The following is a 17,672-nucleotide window of genomic DNA, read 5'->3' on the forward strand; positions in this document are numbered from 1 at the left end:
GGTTTGCGATTTGTGAAATAGTTCATCTATTTTTGAAACTCGGAAAACTGAATTAGGGCTTTTGGTGTCACAGATTTAGCTAAAAGATGATATTACTCGGATATCTCAAATGGTCAAATTTATTATGCTCTCTAACTACACGAAAACACGATTTTGATTAGTAAAACTTCAATTATATTTGTAAAAACTCTAGAAAAATGTTCATGGACGAGAGGAAGATGAATTAAAACAGAGGTATGAGAAAATAACTGCCTCTTGAAATATAAGAGTATAAACTAATAGTTAATGCCTTTTTGTGTGTTTAGAGGTCATTCCAGAAGAAATTATTTCAAAACAATAAATCTGTAAAATATGAGTGTAATGAAATTTATTTAGAAGAGAAACAAAAAATAATTTCAGAGTTCACAAAAATTCCATAAATTGATTGCAAGCTAGTAAAAATTCAATTTAACAAATGATCATAATCGCCCGGAATTATTTGAAAAAATATATGAACGTGTTTAAGTATGTCCAAAGGGCACGCCGTTATTAACACGTCACAATCACCGGAGGGAGTGTCGACATTATTTTGTCTAAAAGAGAGCAGTTTGTGAAAAAAGACTAGAGGAAAACGGGTATGTAACGATGAGGTTATTATATAAATTAAATGATGTGAAACTCTGCCCTGAAATGACTTACTTTGATTGAACATATGATTGTGCCATGGACTGTTTTCGTTTTTCTGGTGTACAATTTTCACACCGCCTCTTAAAGGGGAGTGTCAGGACTTTGCGCACGTTACACAAAATAGTAGATCTACATATATATTGTTACGAATTTTATTGTTAAAAACAAGTTTGACATCTGTTATAGCCGAAAGTAACGTCTCCTCAAAGTTAGCTTAACCCTGGTCAGCTGTTGAACTTCCTCGATCAGGGAGGGTGAGGCAGAGAGGCCTGGCGAGGACGCCGACATGTCGAAGCTCATACATTCACTGCAGTCTGGTCTGCTCTTCATTGAATTTCTGGGAAACCGATTATCCGGTAAGAGCAAAGATGAGCTTCGAAACATCTATAACAAGGAGTTTAGGTTCAGGTAAGCTTTAAACTATCTGTATTTGTCACATGTTGTTATGCAGCCGTGGGTGTTTTGATTGTTTCATGCTGCACGCACTGTTCACAGAAATGGAGTAAAACATCCAAACTTTTCCACTGTTCTCTACGCTCTACGGACTTTCAACCATGTCGACATGGTAAGAGGGAAAATCTACAGAAATGTCCATTCTGAGGTAAGTATTGATCAAAAGACACTTCACTTTCTTTAGAGACAAGTCTAGGACATGTTTTTGTATTTGTTAACAGAACAAACAAAAAGAGGATGCATGGTGCTATTGTTGCAGGTTGGGGTGTCCTCTGACCAAGCGAAGATAATGGGGCCTCACCAAACACACCGACATGCAGCTCAGAAAAGTACAAGAGAATCACCTGGTCGCTTTACAACAAAAACGGACCCTGGAGTGACCTCAAAGAAGAAGCAAGCCTCTGACCAGCAGAAAATAATCGGTCCTCACCGAACAAACGTACAAGGAACTCAGAAAAGTACAGCAAAAGAGTCACCTGATTGTTCTGCCACAAAAACAGAGCCTGGAATGACCCCAAAGAAGAAGCAGGGTTCAGATATCCTTCAAAAGATGAAGACAAACAGGTATGTTTGTTGCATTTGCAGGCAGATACGCTTGTGTTCCACCTACATGTTCAACCATCCTATGAAAACGACATGAATTGTTTCAATTAGTTTATACCTAAAACTGGGGGTGAATAACTTAACGAAATATACCAAAGAAAAATTATGTAGATTTCCCAAATTTTGTAAATCCCAAATTAAATTTAATGAATGGATTCACACATTTAAGATGTAAAGAACAGTCTTATTGATGTTTTAAATTAACTTGAAAAAAATGTTTAATTTAAAAGAAATTCCAAATGCTGTCCTGTCAAGCAGTAAAGCAACAATTATCCTACCCATTGGCAGTGTTATATCATTAATGTCAATTCATTTTTACAGATGGTATGAAATAAAAATGTAAAATCAGCATTCCGTTGAGGTTAGTTTACAAGTACATATTCTTTTCGTGCAGAATATCCTCTTGTTCTGATTTTTAAGCTGACACTATTGTCAACTGGTTAACCAACAGTTAGCTTTTTGCAGGACTACATATTTCCAAACAGCTAAGTTCATTATTCTGATGGAAATGTGTGTTGAAGCAACATCAATCTAGGAGGCAGATATCAGAGCAAAAGTACAAGTTTATTACAGCAATTGCAATCGGAGAAAATCATTTGAACACACAGTGATCATCAAGATTGAACACACATGAGTGTCAAAGGAGTCTCTGAGTTGTCTGTCGCTCAGGGGCCTCCTCTTATACAGATTCGAACACGCAGCCCATGGCTGAGTTCCTTAACCACACAAGAAAAGAAAAAAAACAGGAAGTACAGGCAGTTTCTGACAAACAGGGCACAGCTGGAACACCTGCAGCCTTGAAACGTCGAAACCTTAACCACAAACACCTCTGCATTAAAGAACTCCACTGACCTCCATGTATGTACGTATGTATGTACGTACGTACATCCGCTGATGTACCTACGTATGTACATCCGCTACTGCAAAATCATCAGTTTAATCTCTAAGACAGTTAGATGGAAAAACCCATCTATTGTAGTTTGGTTCAACTTACAAGTTTGCACCGGTGCAGGTCAGGGGCCTCAAGTAACTGTCGGCTCTCTAAGTGAGCTCAATTGTGGTCAGGCATTTCTTGTTGAAGCAGCCTCCAAAAGGCAGACAGTTTGCCACACAGAAACTGCAGTTAGTGTCACAGCAAGCTGTGACCTTTAATGCGTTGGATATATAGTATACATGAGTAAAGTAATCAAAGCAATCAATAATAAAAGTATTCAAAACCCTTTATGAACTAATAGTCATTAATAATTCATTTTGACAGGTGTTATAGCTTTTTTTTTATAGCCAGCGAACCAGTAATAAGACAGTTGCGTAAATATGATTAACATATAAGAGGGAGTTACAGAAAAATATAAGAACAGGAGGACAGAGAGCAGTTGACGCCCCGATTCACTGTATGCCTTATCCAGAGTTCCTTTCTACTTCTCTCCTGGCTTTATTCTGCTTCCTCCCAACTCCTCGGATACTTCTTGTGGGAAGCTTCTCTGTCCACGACTCCCCCGCTTGCTTGACCTCGACCAGTGCCAGGCGAGTCCCTCTTAGCAGCCTCTGTTTGCTGAGAACTAGCCAGCTGTATCTCTTTCTGAAGGACACATCCAGTCTCCAGAAAGTCGATAAGCCCTAATCTAAGCAATTTTATCTCTAGAAATTTATCCTTCCCTTCCAGCCAACGTCAGAATTCTGCTCCTGAAACGTCCTTATTGCGACGACAGACACTTAAAATCCAAATGCTCTTATTTGATCATCCACTACAAGCTCCAACAAGTCTTGGCTTGAAAAGAGGGCATTCAATAGTTGGCCAACACCCATTATCTTCATGATAACGTTTATAATGCTGCCTACACACTGTGTTAAGTTGGTAGCCTAGGTCTAAAAAAAAAAAAAGTTGTTAAATTTCTTGATCATTCGAGTTGAATATCACTGGTAAATACACACAAAGTATATTTCAAAAGTAATTCATAACTGGTCCAGAAAAGTTTAAGCCCTCTTAACTTCAGCTGCAGTAGACATGAACACATTATAAAATTGCTATGCAAGTAATTGTTTGCATGTTCTTTTTTAAAGCTTCCTGTTTAAATCATACCCTTCTTAAAGTAAAGTTATTCAATATGGCCAGTGCAGTATCAAGTCATAAACGAGGTGGAGCAATGAGGAGTTGCAGTAGAAAGTGGTTCCATTTCATACTTTGTCCACCAGAGAGCGCTAGCATGATACAGTAAAAACGACTGATTTGTGAGTGTCTTGGTCTTAAAAACTTGGTTGTAAAGTCACTACATGGCGATTTAAAAAAAAAACAAAAACACGAGAGATGCTAAAATTAGATTTTGTCTTTGCATACCTTCTGAAGATACACTTCTATTATCTACACAGCTCATTTATGGGTTTTTTTTTTTTGCATTTGTCTCAAGATGAGATTCATCCTTATTAGTGGGGCAAATTTTCACATCTGATTTATCAGCATTCCTGTTCTCTTCTTGTAACCAGCTTTTAATGAAATGTATGGAGGTAAAACGATAAATAAATGGCGCCTTTGGAAAAAGTCACCAGAGTTGTAAAAATTGATTTTGACCAGTGCAATCTTTATTCACATACCAAGCACTTTGCAAACATGCTCATTATCAATTAAATGACAGACAGTAGTGTGCTATTTCAAAAAATAATTTTTATGGCTGTAGATATTATGTGTTTGTCAGCCCCCATAGGGATTCTTGACATCCTTATAATTGCATGTTTAACAGAATTGTACGTATTAAAGGTAAATTGTTGCAATCATGTTTTGTGCAGTAAAGGTGGATGTTGCCTGGATTATTTGTCCCTTATTAGAATTAATCAGTTATTACTGGTTCTTCCTGTTTTGCTGCCATTCTCTAAATACAGTTTGTGTCATATTTATATTGTTGAATTTATATTCAGTCTGGTAAAGCTGAAAGTCCTTTTTAAGTAGGTGTAGCTTGAATATGAGATCTCAATATATAAAGAGAATTATAAATAAAATGCATTAGCGTTGTTTCTGACGCAGCACACTGCAGGAGAAGACCTAAGAACAGAACATTTTGTTCTTTTAAAGGACTTTATTATATTAGCATCTCTAACGAAGATCTTCTTTCAGCATGGACCATGGAATGACCTCTCACCTTCCGATAGGCAGTGAATTGTAAAACTCCCAAACAGGCTCTCTTGTCATTAAGCCACACACCTGGAATGAAACCTCTTTTTATCTCTGATTTGAAACTACAGTATGCAGATCTAAAAGACTATCTAAGGGCTACTCTCTTGCGGTCATAATTCATGATAAAGTCCAGAAGAAACAAAGATAAAAGCCCCAGATGCACGAACCTTTGATGAACTCTAGTTGAGCCTCGGTGTAATGGAATCATAGCGCCATCTGAAGGATGGCGGATAGTATTGTAATGGACTCAATAACTTCTTTCAGTAATCAATAAGATTTAATGCTGAACTGTAGTACATCCTTATATTCTACATGTAGTTTGGTAAACAAAAAAAGTGTCCTAAACTTCCTTCCAGCTAATTTAATCATTTGAATATAGAGTGTGGTTTATGTTAAGAGTCTCTTTGCCTTTCAGAAATGCAGGAGGCAAAATCTGTGTCTCGGTAACCTCTAAAATAAATGATTTGTTTGCTTGTCGCTTGACAAAACTAACAAGCTGTCCCGAAGAAAAGAAAAATCACTGTGAAGATTGTTATATTTTTTAATTAAAAAATACAAAAGTCACTTTTAATGTGAAGGAGGGACTATAAGGAGAGATTGTACATATGCATCACAAGGTTCGCTTCATTGGCTCAAAATGGGGCTTAGCTCTGCACTGACTGGATAGGAAATTAGAGCTACTTCCAAAGACGGGCAGTTATCCAGTTTAAAACTAAAGGTGTGCATAGTTTTTGGCTGATCCTGGAAGATCCTCACTAGACAATTGCCAGACATACATATTCTTTGTGCAGAGTTAAGAAAAAGGAAAACCAGATAATCTTAATTTTTCATACATTTCCCTAAGACTTTAAAAGGAAACTTGGACTTCCATAAATTTTTCAGAGTATGAGCTTGGTAGAATTTTTTTTTTTATTCCTCTGGCACATTTGCACCGAGGTCATGACGTCTGCGGCGGTGTGGGCCGAATGCTTCTTTACAGCAATTCCAGTTGAACATCAAAATGTAAGGTTGACCTATCTTGGCTAGGTTGTGTTTGATGACTGTTGTGTGTTTGATGTCAGTAGGGTCTGAATTAAGTCTGCCTCCATATTTGAATAACATAGCCTTTAGTGTAATACTTGTTAAAAGTAATCCCTCTCTTATCTCCTCCTACTCATTAAGGACATTACCTTGTCCATATTTCTAAACTGAAGTCATTTTCAGTGTAGTTATTTTGTAAACATAAACATCAGTCTTCCTGTGGGTAATCACATGTTGGTACTTCTGTTATAACTCAAGATGTAACTCACTCCCTGAGATCTAGATGCAGAGATGACAATTGAGCCTAAAGAGTTTAACTTTGAATAAAATTAAACTAAGTAAGTTAAATTAAAGTGATTAAAGGATTCTAGTAAAGTCCTCCACTGCTACACGGAGCAGAGGGCTCCGACCAACATAAAAGGTGAAATGGTCCCTTTTGGGTAAAGGGTGAGTGTCTTGTTCATGAGTGTTAGCAGGGTGGAACAAATAAGGGGTTCCCGGTTTTTGTCCACTATAATGGTGTTAATTTATTGCATTTTGCTGAAAGAGCGGAGATGAAAGGTGATTCTGTTGTTTTGGTGATCCATTTTCAGTCCAGCCCTCACCTACAGTCACAGTAAAATGATGCCCAACCTGGGAGGAGGCTGTTGATGGAAGCCAGGATTATATGCTAATGAGGCTTTAAAGCAATAAAAGCCCTGCAATCACAGCAGTGTTGATCAGATGTTTATATTAAAATTGAATTTAATTGAACTGTACTCTTAATCATAATAATGCAAAGTGAGTTCACACTTTGCAACACAGCTTCTGCGTCAAACATTATGCACAAAGTGGACTAAATGTCTTGTTTTGCAATAACAAAAGGCAACACACCTCCTGCATCAAACATTATGCACAAAGTGGACTAAATGACTAGAAAAGCATAAGCAACAAAGTAGATTGTTTATGCTGGATTTTAGAGAGGAAATTAAGTCCAGTTTTATTGATGTTTACACAGAGCCAGTTTACTGTTCCAATGAGAACACAAAAAAACTTATGAACTCATGTTAGGAAGAGAATTCTGAAGGATAATGGTGAAACGTTTCAAATGACATCTTGATAAGTTTTGAGTTTATTCTTCCATTCACTATTGCTTATATTCACACTGGAGATCTCAGTCTTTGTTACAATTAAAACAAACCAGTTACAGCTGCTACTCCATAACACACAATCTGGACTAAGTCACAGATTAAAGACAAACTGTTCATTTTGATATTTGCATTCATGAATGTGCACATGTATATCCATGAAAAACATCTTGTATAGCTAAGCTTGTTGCAATAAATCAATTAATCCCATAATAACTTAAAATGAGCTTGATAATTTTGTTTAGAGTCTTCATAATAATTTCACTTATGGTTTTGGTTGCGTATGATTTTTATTTCTATTTTGGACATTTAAAGTATTTTCAGGTCCAGCATTAACTGTTCTTTACAAAATTAAAATTTGATTTTGAGAGGTTAAATTTGCATTATTGCACCATTATTATTGCTATGCTTGGAAATGGTCTGAAAACATTATGTATTGCAATAATTTCAGAGGCAATTTATGGTCCAGCAAAACTGATCATGACAGATCTATGCATATGTATAAGCTTACACTTATTCTTAATGGAGAGGAAGCAACATTTTTTACAAGAAGTGGGGTTTTGTTTGAATCTGTGTGATTTACAGTCCAAAAATGTGGAGTAGTATTGTAATTAATGTTGTTATTGCAACTTCTTTATTTTTATGCCTTGTTTCTTAAAGTGATTTTAGTGGAAAAAATATACATGAACTTCTTGTGTGGCTCATAACAGGAAGGAGATGATGGCCGACAAGGAAGGAATACAAATCACATCAGTCCCAAAAGGAAGTGACGGAGTTGTTCATCATACCGTGGCTTTCGAAATGCAACCATTTGTTGTAAAGTTCAAAATTTTAAACAATGGTGCAAACATGGTTTACTTCACCAAGTACACAGTTCTAGATAGAGTTCGCTGTTACAACTTGAAGGATGTAAGGAAAGTGACCAAAGCCAACCCACTGCCCCTCTGCCCAGGTAGGAAAACACACACTTATCTGTCCCATTAAAGCACAAAAACCTGCAAACCAGAGGTGATAGATGCATGCTTGGTTTGTTTTTCCTCTCCACAGGTGAAAGTTATGATGTCGTCCTTTCTTACTTCCTTAATGAGTGCGGATATTTCCCTGCCACGGTCTACTTTGAGTTCCAGTTTGAACTGCCAAAGCCAGTGACCTTCTGCATCGTCAGGGAGATAAAAGCGGTGGTCCAAACCTCTTTGGGTGCTGAGCTGGGACCTGTGGCTCCGTATAAACCGTACCCGAAGTTCAAACCAAAACGAGCTGTTAAAGAGGTGGTTGAGGGAATTCCACCAGCAAGGTAAGTTCTTCTGAATAATGTGCTCTTTAATTTAACTGATAAACTCAACAGTCTTTTCTTATGTCTTCAAATATTCATACTTATTTTATTTGGAAGAATAGTTTTTGGAACTGCTTTGCCTGCTTAAAAACAGAACCACAACTCTTCTTTCTCATTTGTCATTGTTGTGAATTATCTTGGTGGTTTTCTCTGTTTCAGTTCTCTCCAACCGATGGTAACCACAGTGAAGTTAGGAGACTATTATTACCCCAGCTATCTGAAGGAACTGGCCTATCAAAAAATGGATGACTCCAATGACCTTTCTCCAGCTGCCAGGCAACAGCTTCCACAAGTGAAGTGAGAGTTTAGCCTAATTCATCACAATTTTTATTTATTTATTTTTGTGTCAAAGGTATTTTTATAAAATTATGCCTTTACTTGTATTTCTTTCCAGGAAGCTCCTTGAATCTGCTTTAGACATGAAGAACTACTCCCCTCGGTTTCACCTGCTGCTTCACTTGGAAGAGATACAGATGGAAAAAGACATCAAGAACTACGATCTCTCCAATCAGACCATGACCAAAGACCAAGGCAACAAAAAACTCCTCGTACTGAAAGTAAAAACATTTGAATTGAGAACTAGTTATCACTCTTCTTTGATTTTAGAGTAAACACAGCGATTCCCGCTATTCCCTAATAATGACCCAAGACTGATTTTTGATCAGGTGTTTCTGTGATTTACTTTTTTAAATCACAGAAAACGTTTGAAGAATAGAGGAGAATTTTAGCAATGACATGATTTTCAGAATATACATGATTTCACCATCTAAAAGGAGATTTGAAGTCTTGAAAATTTAGAAAATTATGGAATTTGATTAATTTTCTAGTTTGAGACATGAAAAATGGAAAACTAATCATACAAAATGTTAAAAAATATAAGGCTTTTATACTTTGATTTATGTTTTAGATATTTTATTTTTTACATCTGAAATTTTTGACCCAGGTGCTTTAGGCCTATATCAGGGATTTAAGCTATAATGGGTGATTTTAAACTTTATGACAAATGGTTACGTTTCGAAAGCCAAGGATAAAGATTTCCATGATTCTTAACTGTTCTGAATTGTGAAATTTGTGAAATTGCCCAAAAGGCCATGAAATGGCCCTTTACTGCTCTGGCAAATCAGAAAGTAGCTTCAACGTGTTGTAATTTGTGGACCATACAGACAAAAACAATTAAGTACCGTAAATGTTCAGTGCTAAATTTTAGTCTTGAAAAATTTTGTTTTGCTGAATGGAAATTGTATCTAATGCAAAACTTTATCAAATAGGTTCCTGGGGTTGCTGAAAACCGTCCATCCGTTCTCCGAGGAGATTGTCTGAGGGTGAGAAAATCAGGGAATACAATCTCATCGATGACAGTTTACAAGGGATATGTTCACAGAGTAGAGCTGGACAGAGTGAAGCTGGGCTTTGCTAAAAGGTGAGAACTGCAGGGAAGACAGTTCACCACTTTGAAAAACTTACTAATGTCCTCCGTTCTCTTTTCTTATTTCAGATTGTTGGACATGTTTATCACCAATATGACGTTTGATGTGGAGTTTACATTCAACAGACTGACCCTGAAGCTGCAGCATCGAGCTGTGGATTTGGCAGTAAAACATAACCTTAAGGAAGTGCTGTTTCCCTCTGAAACAGCTGCGTCAAATGTTTCTGTCGCTAAGCTAAGGTCTGTATTTGGTAAAACCATAAAGTAGAAATGTGGAGAAAAAAACCTTTAACCTTGTGGCCATTATTGTTGCTGGGTGGGACATATGAGCTTTATTACAAAAGAAACTGTTATTATCCACATATTAAAATTCAAAAGGCTTCGCATATAGGATACATTTGAATTCAGGAAGGTTGAAATAGAAACTTATGGCTTCTGATTAATTGGGATAATATTTATTTCACCACTTTGGACATTAGTGGAGAATTGAAATGTAATTCCCATCTGGTCAATTGATACTTTATTTTTGGAAGAGGAAACAACAAAGACAAAAAATCAAAATGGTTGCATTGTTGAAAAGTAACATACCCGTTCATGATTCATCGGAAAACTGTAAATTTCACCATACTTAACTCCAGTATATTAAAAAAAAAAACAACTCTTCACAACAGGAGCAAGTCAAAACGACACACCTGGACTTGATGTTCTGCAAATCTCCTTCATCTGTTTCCTTTGGCATAAGGCGTTGCACTGTTGTTCAGTTTTGTAGCATAAAAGAAGAAACTGAGTATCGGTTCCCAATACTCAGTCTTAAACTCTGTCTAGAACTGAGTATTTTGAACCAGTACTCTAAAGTGAACATTATGCAGATGTTTCTAAATCTTATTGTACAAAAGTTTTTGGATTTTTTTGACTTTACTCAACCCTTTTCATGCCTTCACTCTGCAGCATGTTAAACCGTCGCATAGAAAACAACCCAGAGCAACGTAAGGCGGTCCAACATATCATCGCTGGATCTTCAAAGCCAGCTCCCTACATTGTCTTTGGGCCACCAGGAACCGGAAAGACAATCACCGTGGTTGAAGCGATAAATCAGGTATAATGTCACCAAGGTGTCTGTCATCCTTCAGTCTGTGGCGTAAGCGGTTTAAATATTAACAAATGACCACTTTCAGAAAAATCTTCCATAAACTGTAAGTGACTGAATCCTGAATCACTCAGTCTGCTTTTACTATGAGTGATGACTCTTATGACACAATGAAGTCTAAAGCTAGTAGGATGAAAGTCTTATCAATCATACATAGCTTTGAAAAGGCTATGTGGCTTTGAAATAATTATTTTTTCTCTAGACTGTTACTAAAGAAAATTGTTTAGAAGTAACTTACCTAACATGATGATTTTGTGTATTTTTTTCCTGTGTTGTGCATGAAGGATGTCTTATAAAGCTGGTTTCTGCTTGGTAATCAGGTAGCAGTTACAGTATCAGACTCATAAGTTCAAAACCAGAGGAGGATTTATCAATTGGGTTTTTTGAGATGTATGATTAAGCAATTTCTAAATTTTCTTTATTTTTATGCTTCTTCTTAGTAATTGGGGGCCCTAGGGGTCACTTTGTTTAATTTTTCTGACATGTTTCCAGACTGTTATCTTTGTTTTCTGAAGTCCATGAGCTTAGGAAAATAATGAATGGTATTTTAGGATCCAGTAAAGTGTTTTGTTTTTTAGGTCACCAAGGCAGACCCATCAGCACACATCCTTGCTTGTGCACCTTCAAATAGCGCATGTGACCTGCTTTGTCAGAGACTGAAACCACACATGTCCACCTTTGAGCTGTACCGCATGTACGCCAGTAGCCGAGACCCAAACAGCGTCCCCAAAGACCTGATGGTGAGTATCAGGTGCTAACCTCCCATGTTAGTTTGAGCCAGCTGAATAAAAGTGTGGCCTTACAGAAATGGTCAGTTGTTTGCTATGTTTTCTTTAATGAAAATGTCTGGTCAGAATTCTTCCAATTTTAAATTAAAAATGTTCTCCTTCACTTTCATTTTTTTTTTCTTTTAGAAATACTGCAACTGGGATGAGAAACAAGATTGCTTTGTGTTTCCAGAGAAGAAAATCCTGATGAAATACAAAGTTATAGTGACAACTCTGTTCACCGCAGGCAGGTAGGTGTTATTTTAACACTGCCACACCTGGCAATGTAAAATCCAGTAATGTCTGTACATCTGTAAATACTTGCATCATCAAATTTCCTGTCAGTCACAACAACAATATAAGTTGTAAAACAGTACTTCCAATATTTACTTAGATTAATTACGCAGCACTTTGTGTGCAACAAAGAGGTGTGGAGCTGCTGCCAGCGTCACATTAGTCGATTGCACCGGACCTTTAGCTCTAAAGTGCTTTTGTGACTGTGTGTTGACTTGGTGAAGTCAAACAAACAAATTTTTATTTGCTTTGCATCTCTCATATCACATTTGCTAAGCCCAAAGTTTTGTCACAAATGTTTGTTTTTTTTTGTGGCTTTTACTGCTGTGTGTGTAGTTGCATACTAACTAAGATCTGATTTCCCAGGATTGATTTTAATATTGGATGTGAATATTTGGGCTTTATTTTTTCTATTTTAAGCAAAGCAAGCCTGGCTGCATTAATGCCTGATCTGAACAGTTTATATCCGTGTTAGGCTATATTTTACACGTGAGACAATGTTTGTATAAAATAATGTTTTGATAATTTTTAGGTTTGTTACTGGAGGAGTTCCTGTTGGCCATTTTTCTTATGTGTTTGTGGATGAAGCTGGTCAAGCAGAGGAGACACAGTGCATTATTGCTGTTGCAGGTAATTACTGTAAAATAATTAAATTAAGCCTTATTGGCCCTATTGCCACTGTTTAAATGCTTCTGCCAAAAGTTAAAAGAAAATAGTTTGCATATTTTTCAAAAATCCAACGGAATGCCTTTTTCTCTTTTTTTTTTTCTTTTTGCTATTATGGCATATGGAGAACATTTCTAAATGGCATGTAATTGTGTAAGAACAATACAGTGCTACACCTGTGTTGAAATAAATGCATCTTGTTCCTGATTGGCTGGTTTGTCTTGTAGGTTTGCTCTGTTCAGAGAAGGGCCAGCTGGTGCTTGCAGGAGATCCCAAACAGCTGGGACCAATCATTCGATCCCCATACACAATACAGCATGGGCTTGGTAAGTTCAGTGTAAACCCTTCCTCTCCTCTTTGCACGCTAGTCTTTTGTTTGAAGCGTGTTAGAAAACTTAATGTTACATAAATTACTCCAGATCATTTTTCTACACATTTAACTCTGTAACATGCACAATTTGATCACCATATAAGCCAGACCGTCATGGATTTTCTTTAGCATGTAAAATAGAAAAGCCATCAAATGAGTATTACATCTTTAATTTAATTCAGTTTATTCGTATTACAGGCAATTCAAAATGAATATCGTCTCAAACTGCATTACAGGAAACACAAAACAAAAACAATTTATATGCAAAATTAGTCCATTTATGTCCAATTCAATCCTATATATGTCAATGTTGTAATGCAGCAGAACACTATTAATTTCACCCCACTGTTTTAATGGTTTTATTAGTTTCAAAGTATCAAGACGATGTTGCTGCCATAAGTGAACCAGATATTGTGTTTTTAAAAATTTGTGACTTCTCTCCAGGGCTTTCTCTGTTGGAGAGGCTGATGAATCGTAAACCTTACCAAGATCTTGACTCTCATTTCGTCACGAAACTGCTGCAGAACTACAGGTACATGACTCAATACAAACTTGGATAACTGTATAATCCCATTTGTAGCTTTCCAATCCATACAATCACCTCACATATGATTTCCATTTTTCTTTTTGTACTACCAAAAAGAAAAAGAAACATGTCATGTTTTTGTATCTACTATTCTTTAATTTATATTTCATACTGGCTTGTTTTTCTTTCTACTTTCAGCAACAGTGAGTAATGTAAAATTATGTGTGCCCAAAAAGCAACAAAGAAAATGTAAATAGAAAAATGCATGTTTCTAAAAAGTGTATATTTGGGATTTAAAGTTGCCTTTCTTCCTGTTTTGTTCACTTAAAGCTCTTTGTTCCTCCCTTTAGATCTCACGCTGCCATCCTGAAGATTCCCAACGAGGAATTCTACAACAATGAACTGCAGGTTTTTGCATCACAAGAGGAGCGTGAAACCTACTGCAACTGGGAAGCCCTTCCCCAAAAGGTGTGGACTTGTTTGTGTGTGTCTTGTATTTCTCGTGCTTGTGATTCTCTACAGAAATAGACAGTTTTCATTCAAAATACTGGTTGAATGACAACTGTTAATATGACAATATAATAAAATTAAAAAAAAATTGTATTAACAGGCTGTGGGTAAATCTTTGGGATGTTTAATTCTGCTGAATTAAACTAGATATGTAACTATCTTAGACATATTAAACTATGTGTGTAACTATCTTACACACGCCACAAAGGCATAATCACTAATAACTTTAAAAAAAAAATCAAGATTAGAAACCTTCCTCAGACTCTTAGACGAATATATCATTTAGCTAGACCTAAAATTAAAGAGTAAGAATGAGGAAGACAACAATGAAATAAAAAGTTCTATTTTTCTTTTTTTTTAAAAAAAAAAAAAAAAGCAGCTGATTCATAAACTGCAATTCTTTAGTAGTACTTTTTTATAACTTAGCTTTTAAAGTATTTCCCTTGTAGGTGTGATATTTAATAATTTTGTAGTAAACAAAAAATGCTTAAATCTCACAGATAGAACTCAGTATTATAAGATTTACTAAAATAAAGTAGAGCACGTTTTCAACCACTTTTTATACAAATGACTGACGATGCTTGCCGTGTACTGTAAAAAAAATGAATAAGTCTGGCCTTATTGGCCTTATTGCCACTGTTTAAATGCTTCTGCCTAAAGTGTAAAAAAAAAAGAAGAAAGTTTTTTCATTTTTTTTTAAGTTTGCATAAGTTTTTGCATATTTCCCAGAAGTCCATCGGAATTCTTCTTTTTTCTTTTTCCTATTATGGCAGTACAGTGGATGAATTGTTTTTGGTTGCATTTTTGTAAAACTTTGAATTGGCATTGTTTTTATTCTGAACAAAGCTTGTTTATATGTTAAAGTTTCCCAAACACTTGTTGCTCATAGTTGATGTTGAAACTATTGAAACACAAAGATCAAGTGTGTGCAAGAGTTTCAGGTACATTTGGTTTTGCTCATTTCTTTTGCCATTACTCTTCATAACAGGGTTTTCCGGTGATCTTCCACGGAGTGCTGGGGAAAGACGAGCGAGAGGCCAACAGTCCATCTTTCTTCAATGTGTCCGAGATTGAGACGCTGGTCACGTATCTCAACAGGCTGGAACAAACACAAGGAAAGAAGGGTCTTCCCAAGCTGTTTGCCAAAGACATCGGAATCATCACCCCCTACAGGAAACAAGTGATGCTGCGCAGTGGTAACTTTAACTGTGAGATGAGAGAACGTTTGAGCTAACGTCAGCAACATCCTCCACTAACAGGTTGAGAAAATCCAAAAGGCGCTGAGGTCCCTCAAAACACTCAGTCACTGGACTGATCCCAAAGAACTCAAGGTTAGGAATTCATTGCTCTGACTTCTTCTTCTGAAAAAAATATTGAGGGCAAGTTTTGAGTTAGTTTTCCGAAGATGATTCTGTCATATTGGTTTCTACTGTCTAGTACTTATAATGAGATACCAAATAAACTGTAGGAGTGACTGGAGTTTCCTTCAGCTCTATAGAGAACCATACTGTTGTCCCTCCCTCACCTTTTGCTGCACACTTCTGGTCAGATGACCAGAAACAATGGAAAAACAATCAAGCTACTGTTAGCAAAAAAAAACGAGCAGAAGGTCTGACTCGGCTTGTTTCATTAACTACTAAATCTGACGTTTATCTCTGTTCTATTTGGGTTCAGGTGGGATCTGTGGAGGAGTTTCAGGGACAAGAGAGGAACATCATCATCATCTCCACGGTGCGTAGCAGCCTGAGCTATGTTAAAATGGACACCGACTTCAACATTGGATTCCTTTCAAATGAGAAGGTTTGTCTCATTCTTTCTTTATTATATTATTTAAAATACAGCCGTGTGCATCTCCGTGTGCATCAAAACAATCAAAATCTCAACTCTGTTTTGTATTTGTATTTTTTTAGAGGTTTAACGTGGCGTTGACGAGAGCCAAGTCTCTACTCATAGTCATAGGGAATCCAGTGATCCTTAGGAAGGATCCTCTATGGAAGAAGTAAGTCACAGAGGTTTTCAGGTACAAAAACCTTTAGGGTTCAGTGTTAATGTTAATTTAGTGAGACTGGTCTGCCTTCATTCTCTCTCACCAAGAGCCCAGTGGACATTGTGAACACAGCGTTTGTATTGAAGTGTAGCTAAACAACTTTTCAACCTTAAGTAGTTTTATTTTGGTTTTATATATGTATATATTGAAAGTGGAAAGGATACAGAAAAAGCCCTAAGTAGGTGTAAATTATCTTCAATAACTCATTTTGGCTTCAGTTTAATTATTAGGACTGTGTGAATTTCGTTGAAAACTGCATGTTTCAATGAGAAACGTTAGATTATATTTAGTCATCTCTGACGGCTAATATTGCAACTGTGTGTTGCTACTAGTTTATGTAATCTCAAACTATGAACCTTCTCTTTGACCATCTGGAAAATTTTAATGAATTTTTTACTAGAGTTTCAGGCTGGATCAAGAGATGCAAAAATATGTAATTTCAGAGGAAATGGATGTGTGTATTTAACATTTTCTATAAACCCTGTGACTTAAATATGAACATAGCTAATCACAGATCAGGTTTCTGATGAGATTATGGCTTTACATTTTTCTCATAGGTTCATAAATTACTGTGTGGAGATGAATGGCTACGTAGGGATTGACTTCAAGAACGTTGAAGAGGAAGATCTCTTCGAGGCAAAAATGAAAGCCCTGAAAATCACCGACTCTGAAGGTTTGTACAGTTTTTTTTTTGTTTGCTTACTTCGAGAGTAGTCTTTAAGTATTTCATCCTGAATCTAGTCTTCAGAAATTCTTTATTACTGAAGTATTTTTTTATTTTGTTCTATCTTTAGTATTTTGCCAGAGCCATTGTTGCTGATGACACAAGTTTTAACCACGAATACAATTTTTTTTAGTTTTTAGTTCAAATTAAATAAGAAAATTTAGAAAATGTACAATTTATGTGGATGTATTTTCAGATGTTGTGATTGATGTATAACTGTTTGTTCCACATGTTGATCAGTTAATGTAAATAATCTATTTCCTGTTAGAAAGCTAAATTAGTGCTGTTTGCGTTTGTAGGTCCTGTTGGAGACATGAGTGCCCTCCAGCTGCATGTGGATCCTGGATGGAAGAGTGAAATTTAGAGTTTTGATTATGCACAAACATCTTAAAAGATGTCACCCAGAGATGCACAAGTAATCTTTTTCTCTTTCCTCCTCTCTTTCTACATTTAGTGCATAAATGTTTTTAAGTGTATATCTTAAGAAATTCTTATGAAAATTTGCAAAAAAGAGTTTTTACACCTCCGACTCTTCATTTTTTGAAAGTGCTCCTTAAAAAAATAAATGGAAAAAATAAATAAATAAATAATATGCGGCTACACTGAAGATGGAAATCTTGATTCACTGGAATGTATTCACTTTTTCTTACCAATGCTTAATTGCTGAGCATTACTCTTACACTTTGTATTTTCTGATATAAGGGCTAACCTAATAAAGTTTACATTTTTCAAATGCTGTGACTTGCCTGTTTTTATTTTACCCTCATAGTTTCACACTGCTGGAGAAAAGATTACCTCAGTTATCCATTTAATAGAAATAAAGAAAC

General features: G+C 36.2%; 1 protein-coding gene across 3 annotated transcripts; it reads left to right on the forward strand.

Annotated features, from left to right (window-relative positions):
* The first annotated feature begins 767 nt into the window (after positions 1-767).
* mov10a (Mov10 RNA helicase a) lies at positions 768-17,578 on the forward strand. 3 transcript variants are annotated; one of them, XM_032549094.1, is made up of 22 exons: positions 776-1,074; positions 1,162-1,267; positions 1,379-1,683; positions 7,746-7,987; positions 8,083-8,329; positions 8,528-8,665; positions 8,763-8,925; positions 9,637-9,788; positions 9,864-10,034; positions 10,743-10,890; positions 11,520-11,681; positions 11,856-11,959; positions 12,535-12,632; positions 12,896-12,994; positions 13,483-13,570; positions 13,915-14,032; positions 15,063-15,254; positions 15,334-15,405; positions 15,749-15,874; positions 15,985-16,073; positions 16,679-16,794; positions 17,145-17,578. In XM_032549094.1, the coding sequence occupies exons 1-22, from the start codon at positions 953-955 to the stop codon at positions 17,207-17,209; spliced, it is 3,123 nt and encodes a 1,040-aa protein (XP_032404985.1). In that variant the 5' UTR covers positions 776-952; the 3' UTR covers positions 17,210-17,578. The 3 variants fall into 3 exon arrangements, 2 of the variants coding, with proteins under 2 accessions (XP_032404985.1, XP_032404986.1); XM_032549095.1 differs by having other exon boundaries at positions 777-1,022; XR_004337065.1 differs by lacking the exons at positions 15,334-15,405; positions 16,679-16,794; positions 17,145-17,578 and having other exon boundaries at positions 768-1,074; positions 15,063-15,270; positions 15,985-16,079.
* Positions 17,579-17,672: the final 94 nt, after the last annotated feature.

Source organism: Xiphophorus hellerii, chromosome 20, assembly GCF_003331165.1.
Source record: "Xiphophorus hellerii strain 12219 chromosome 20, Xiphophorus_hellerii-4.1, whole genome shotgun sequence".
NCBI lineage: Eukaryota > Metazoa > Chordata > Actinopteri > Cyprinodontiformes > Poeciliidae > Xiphophorus > Xiphophorus hellerii.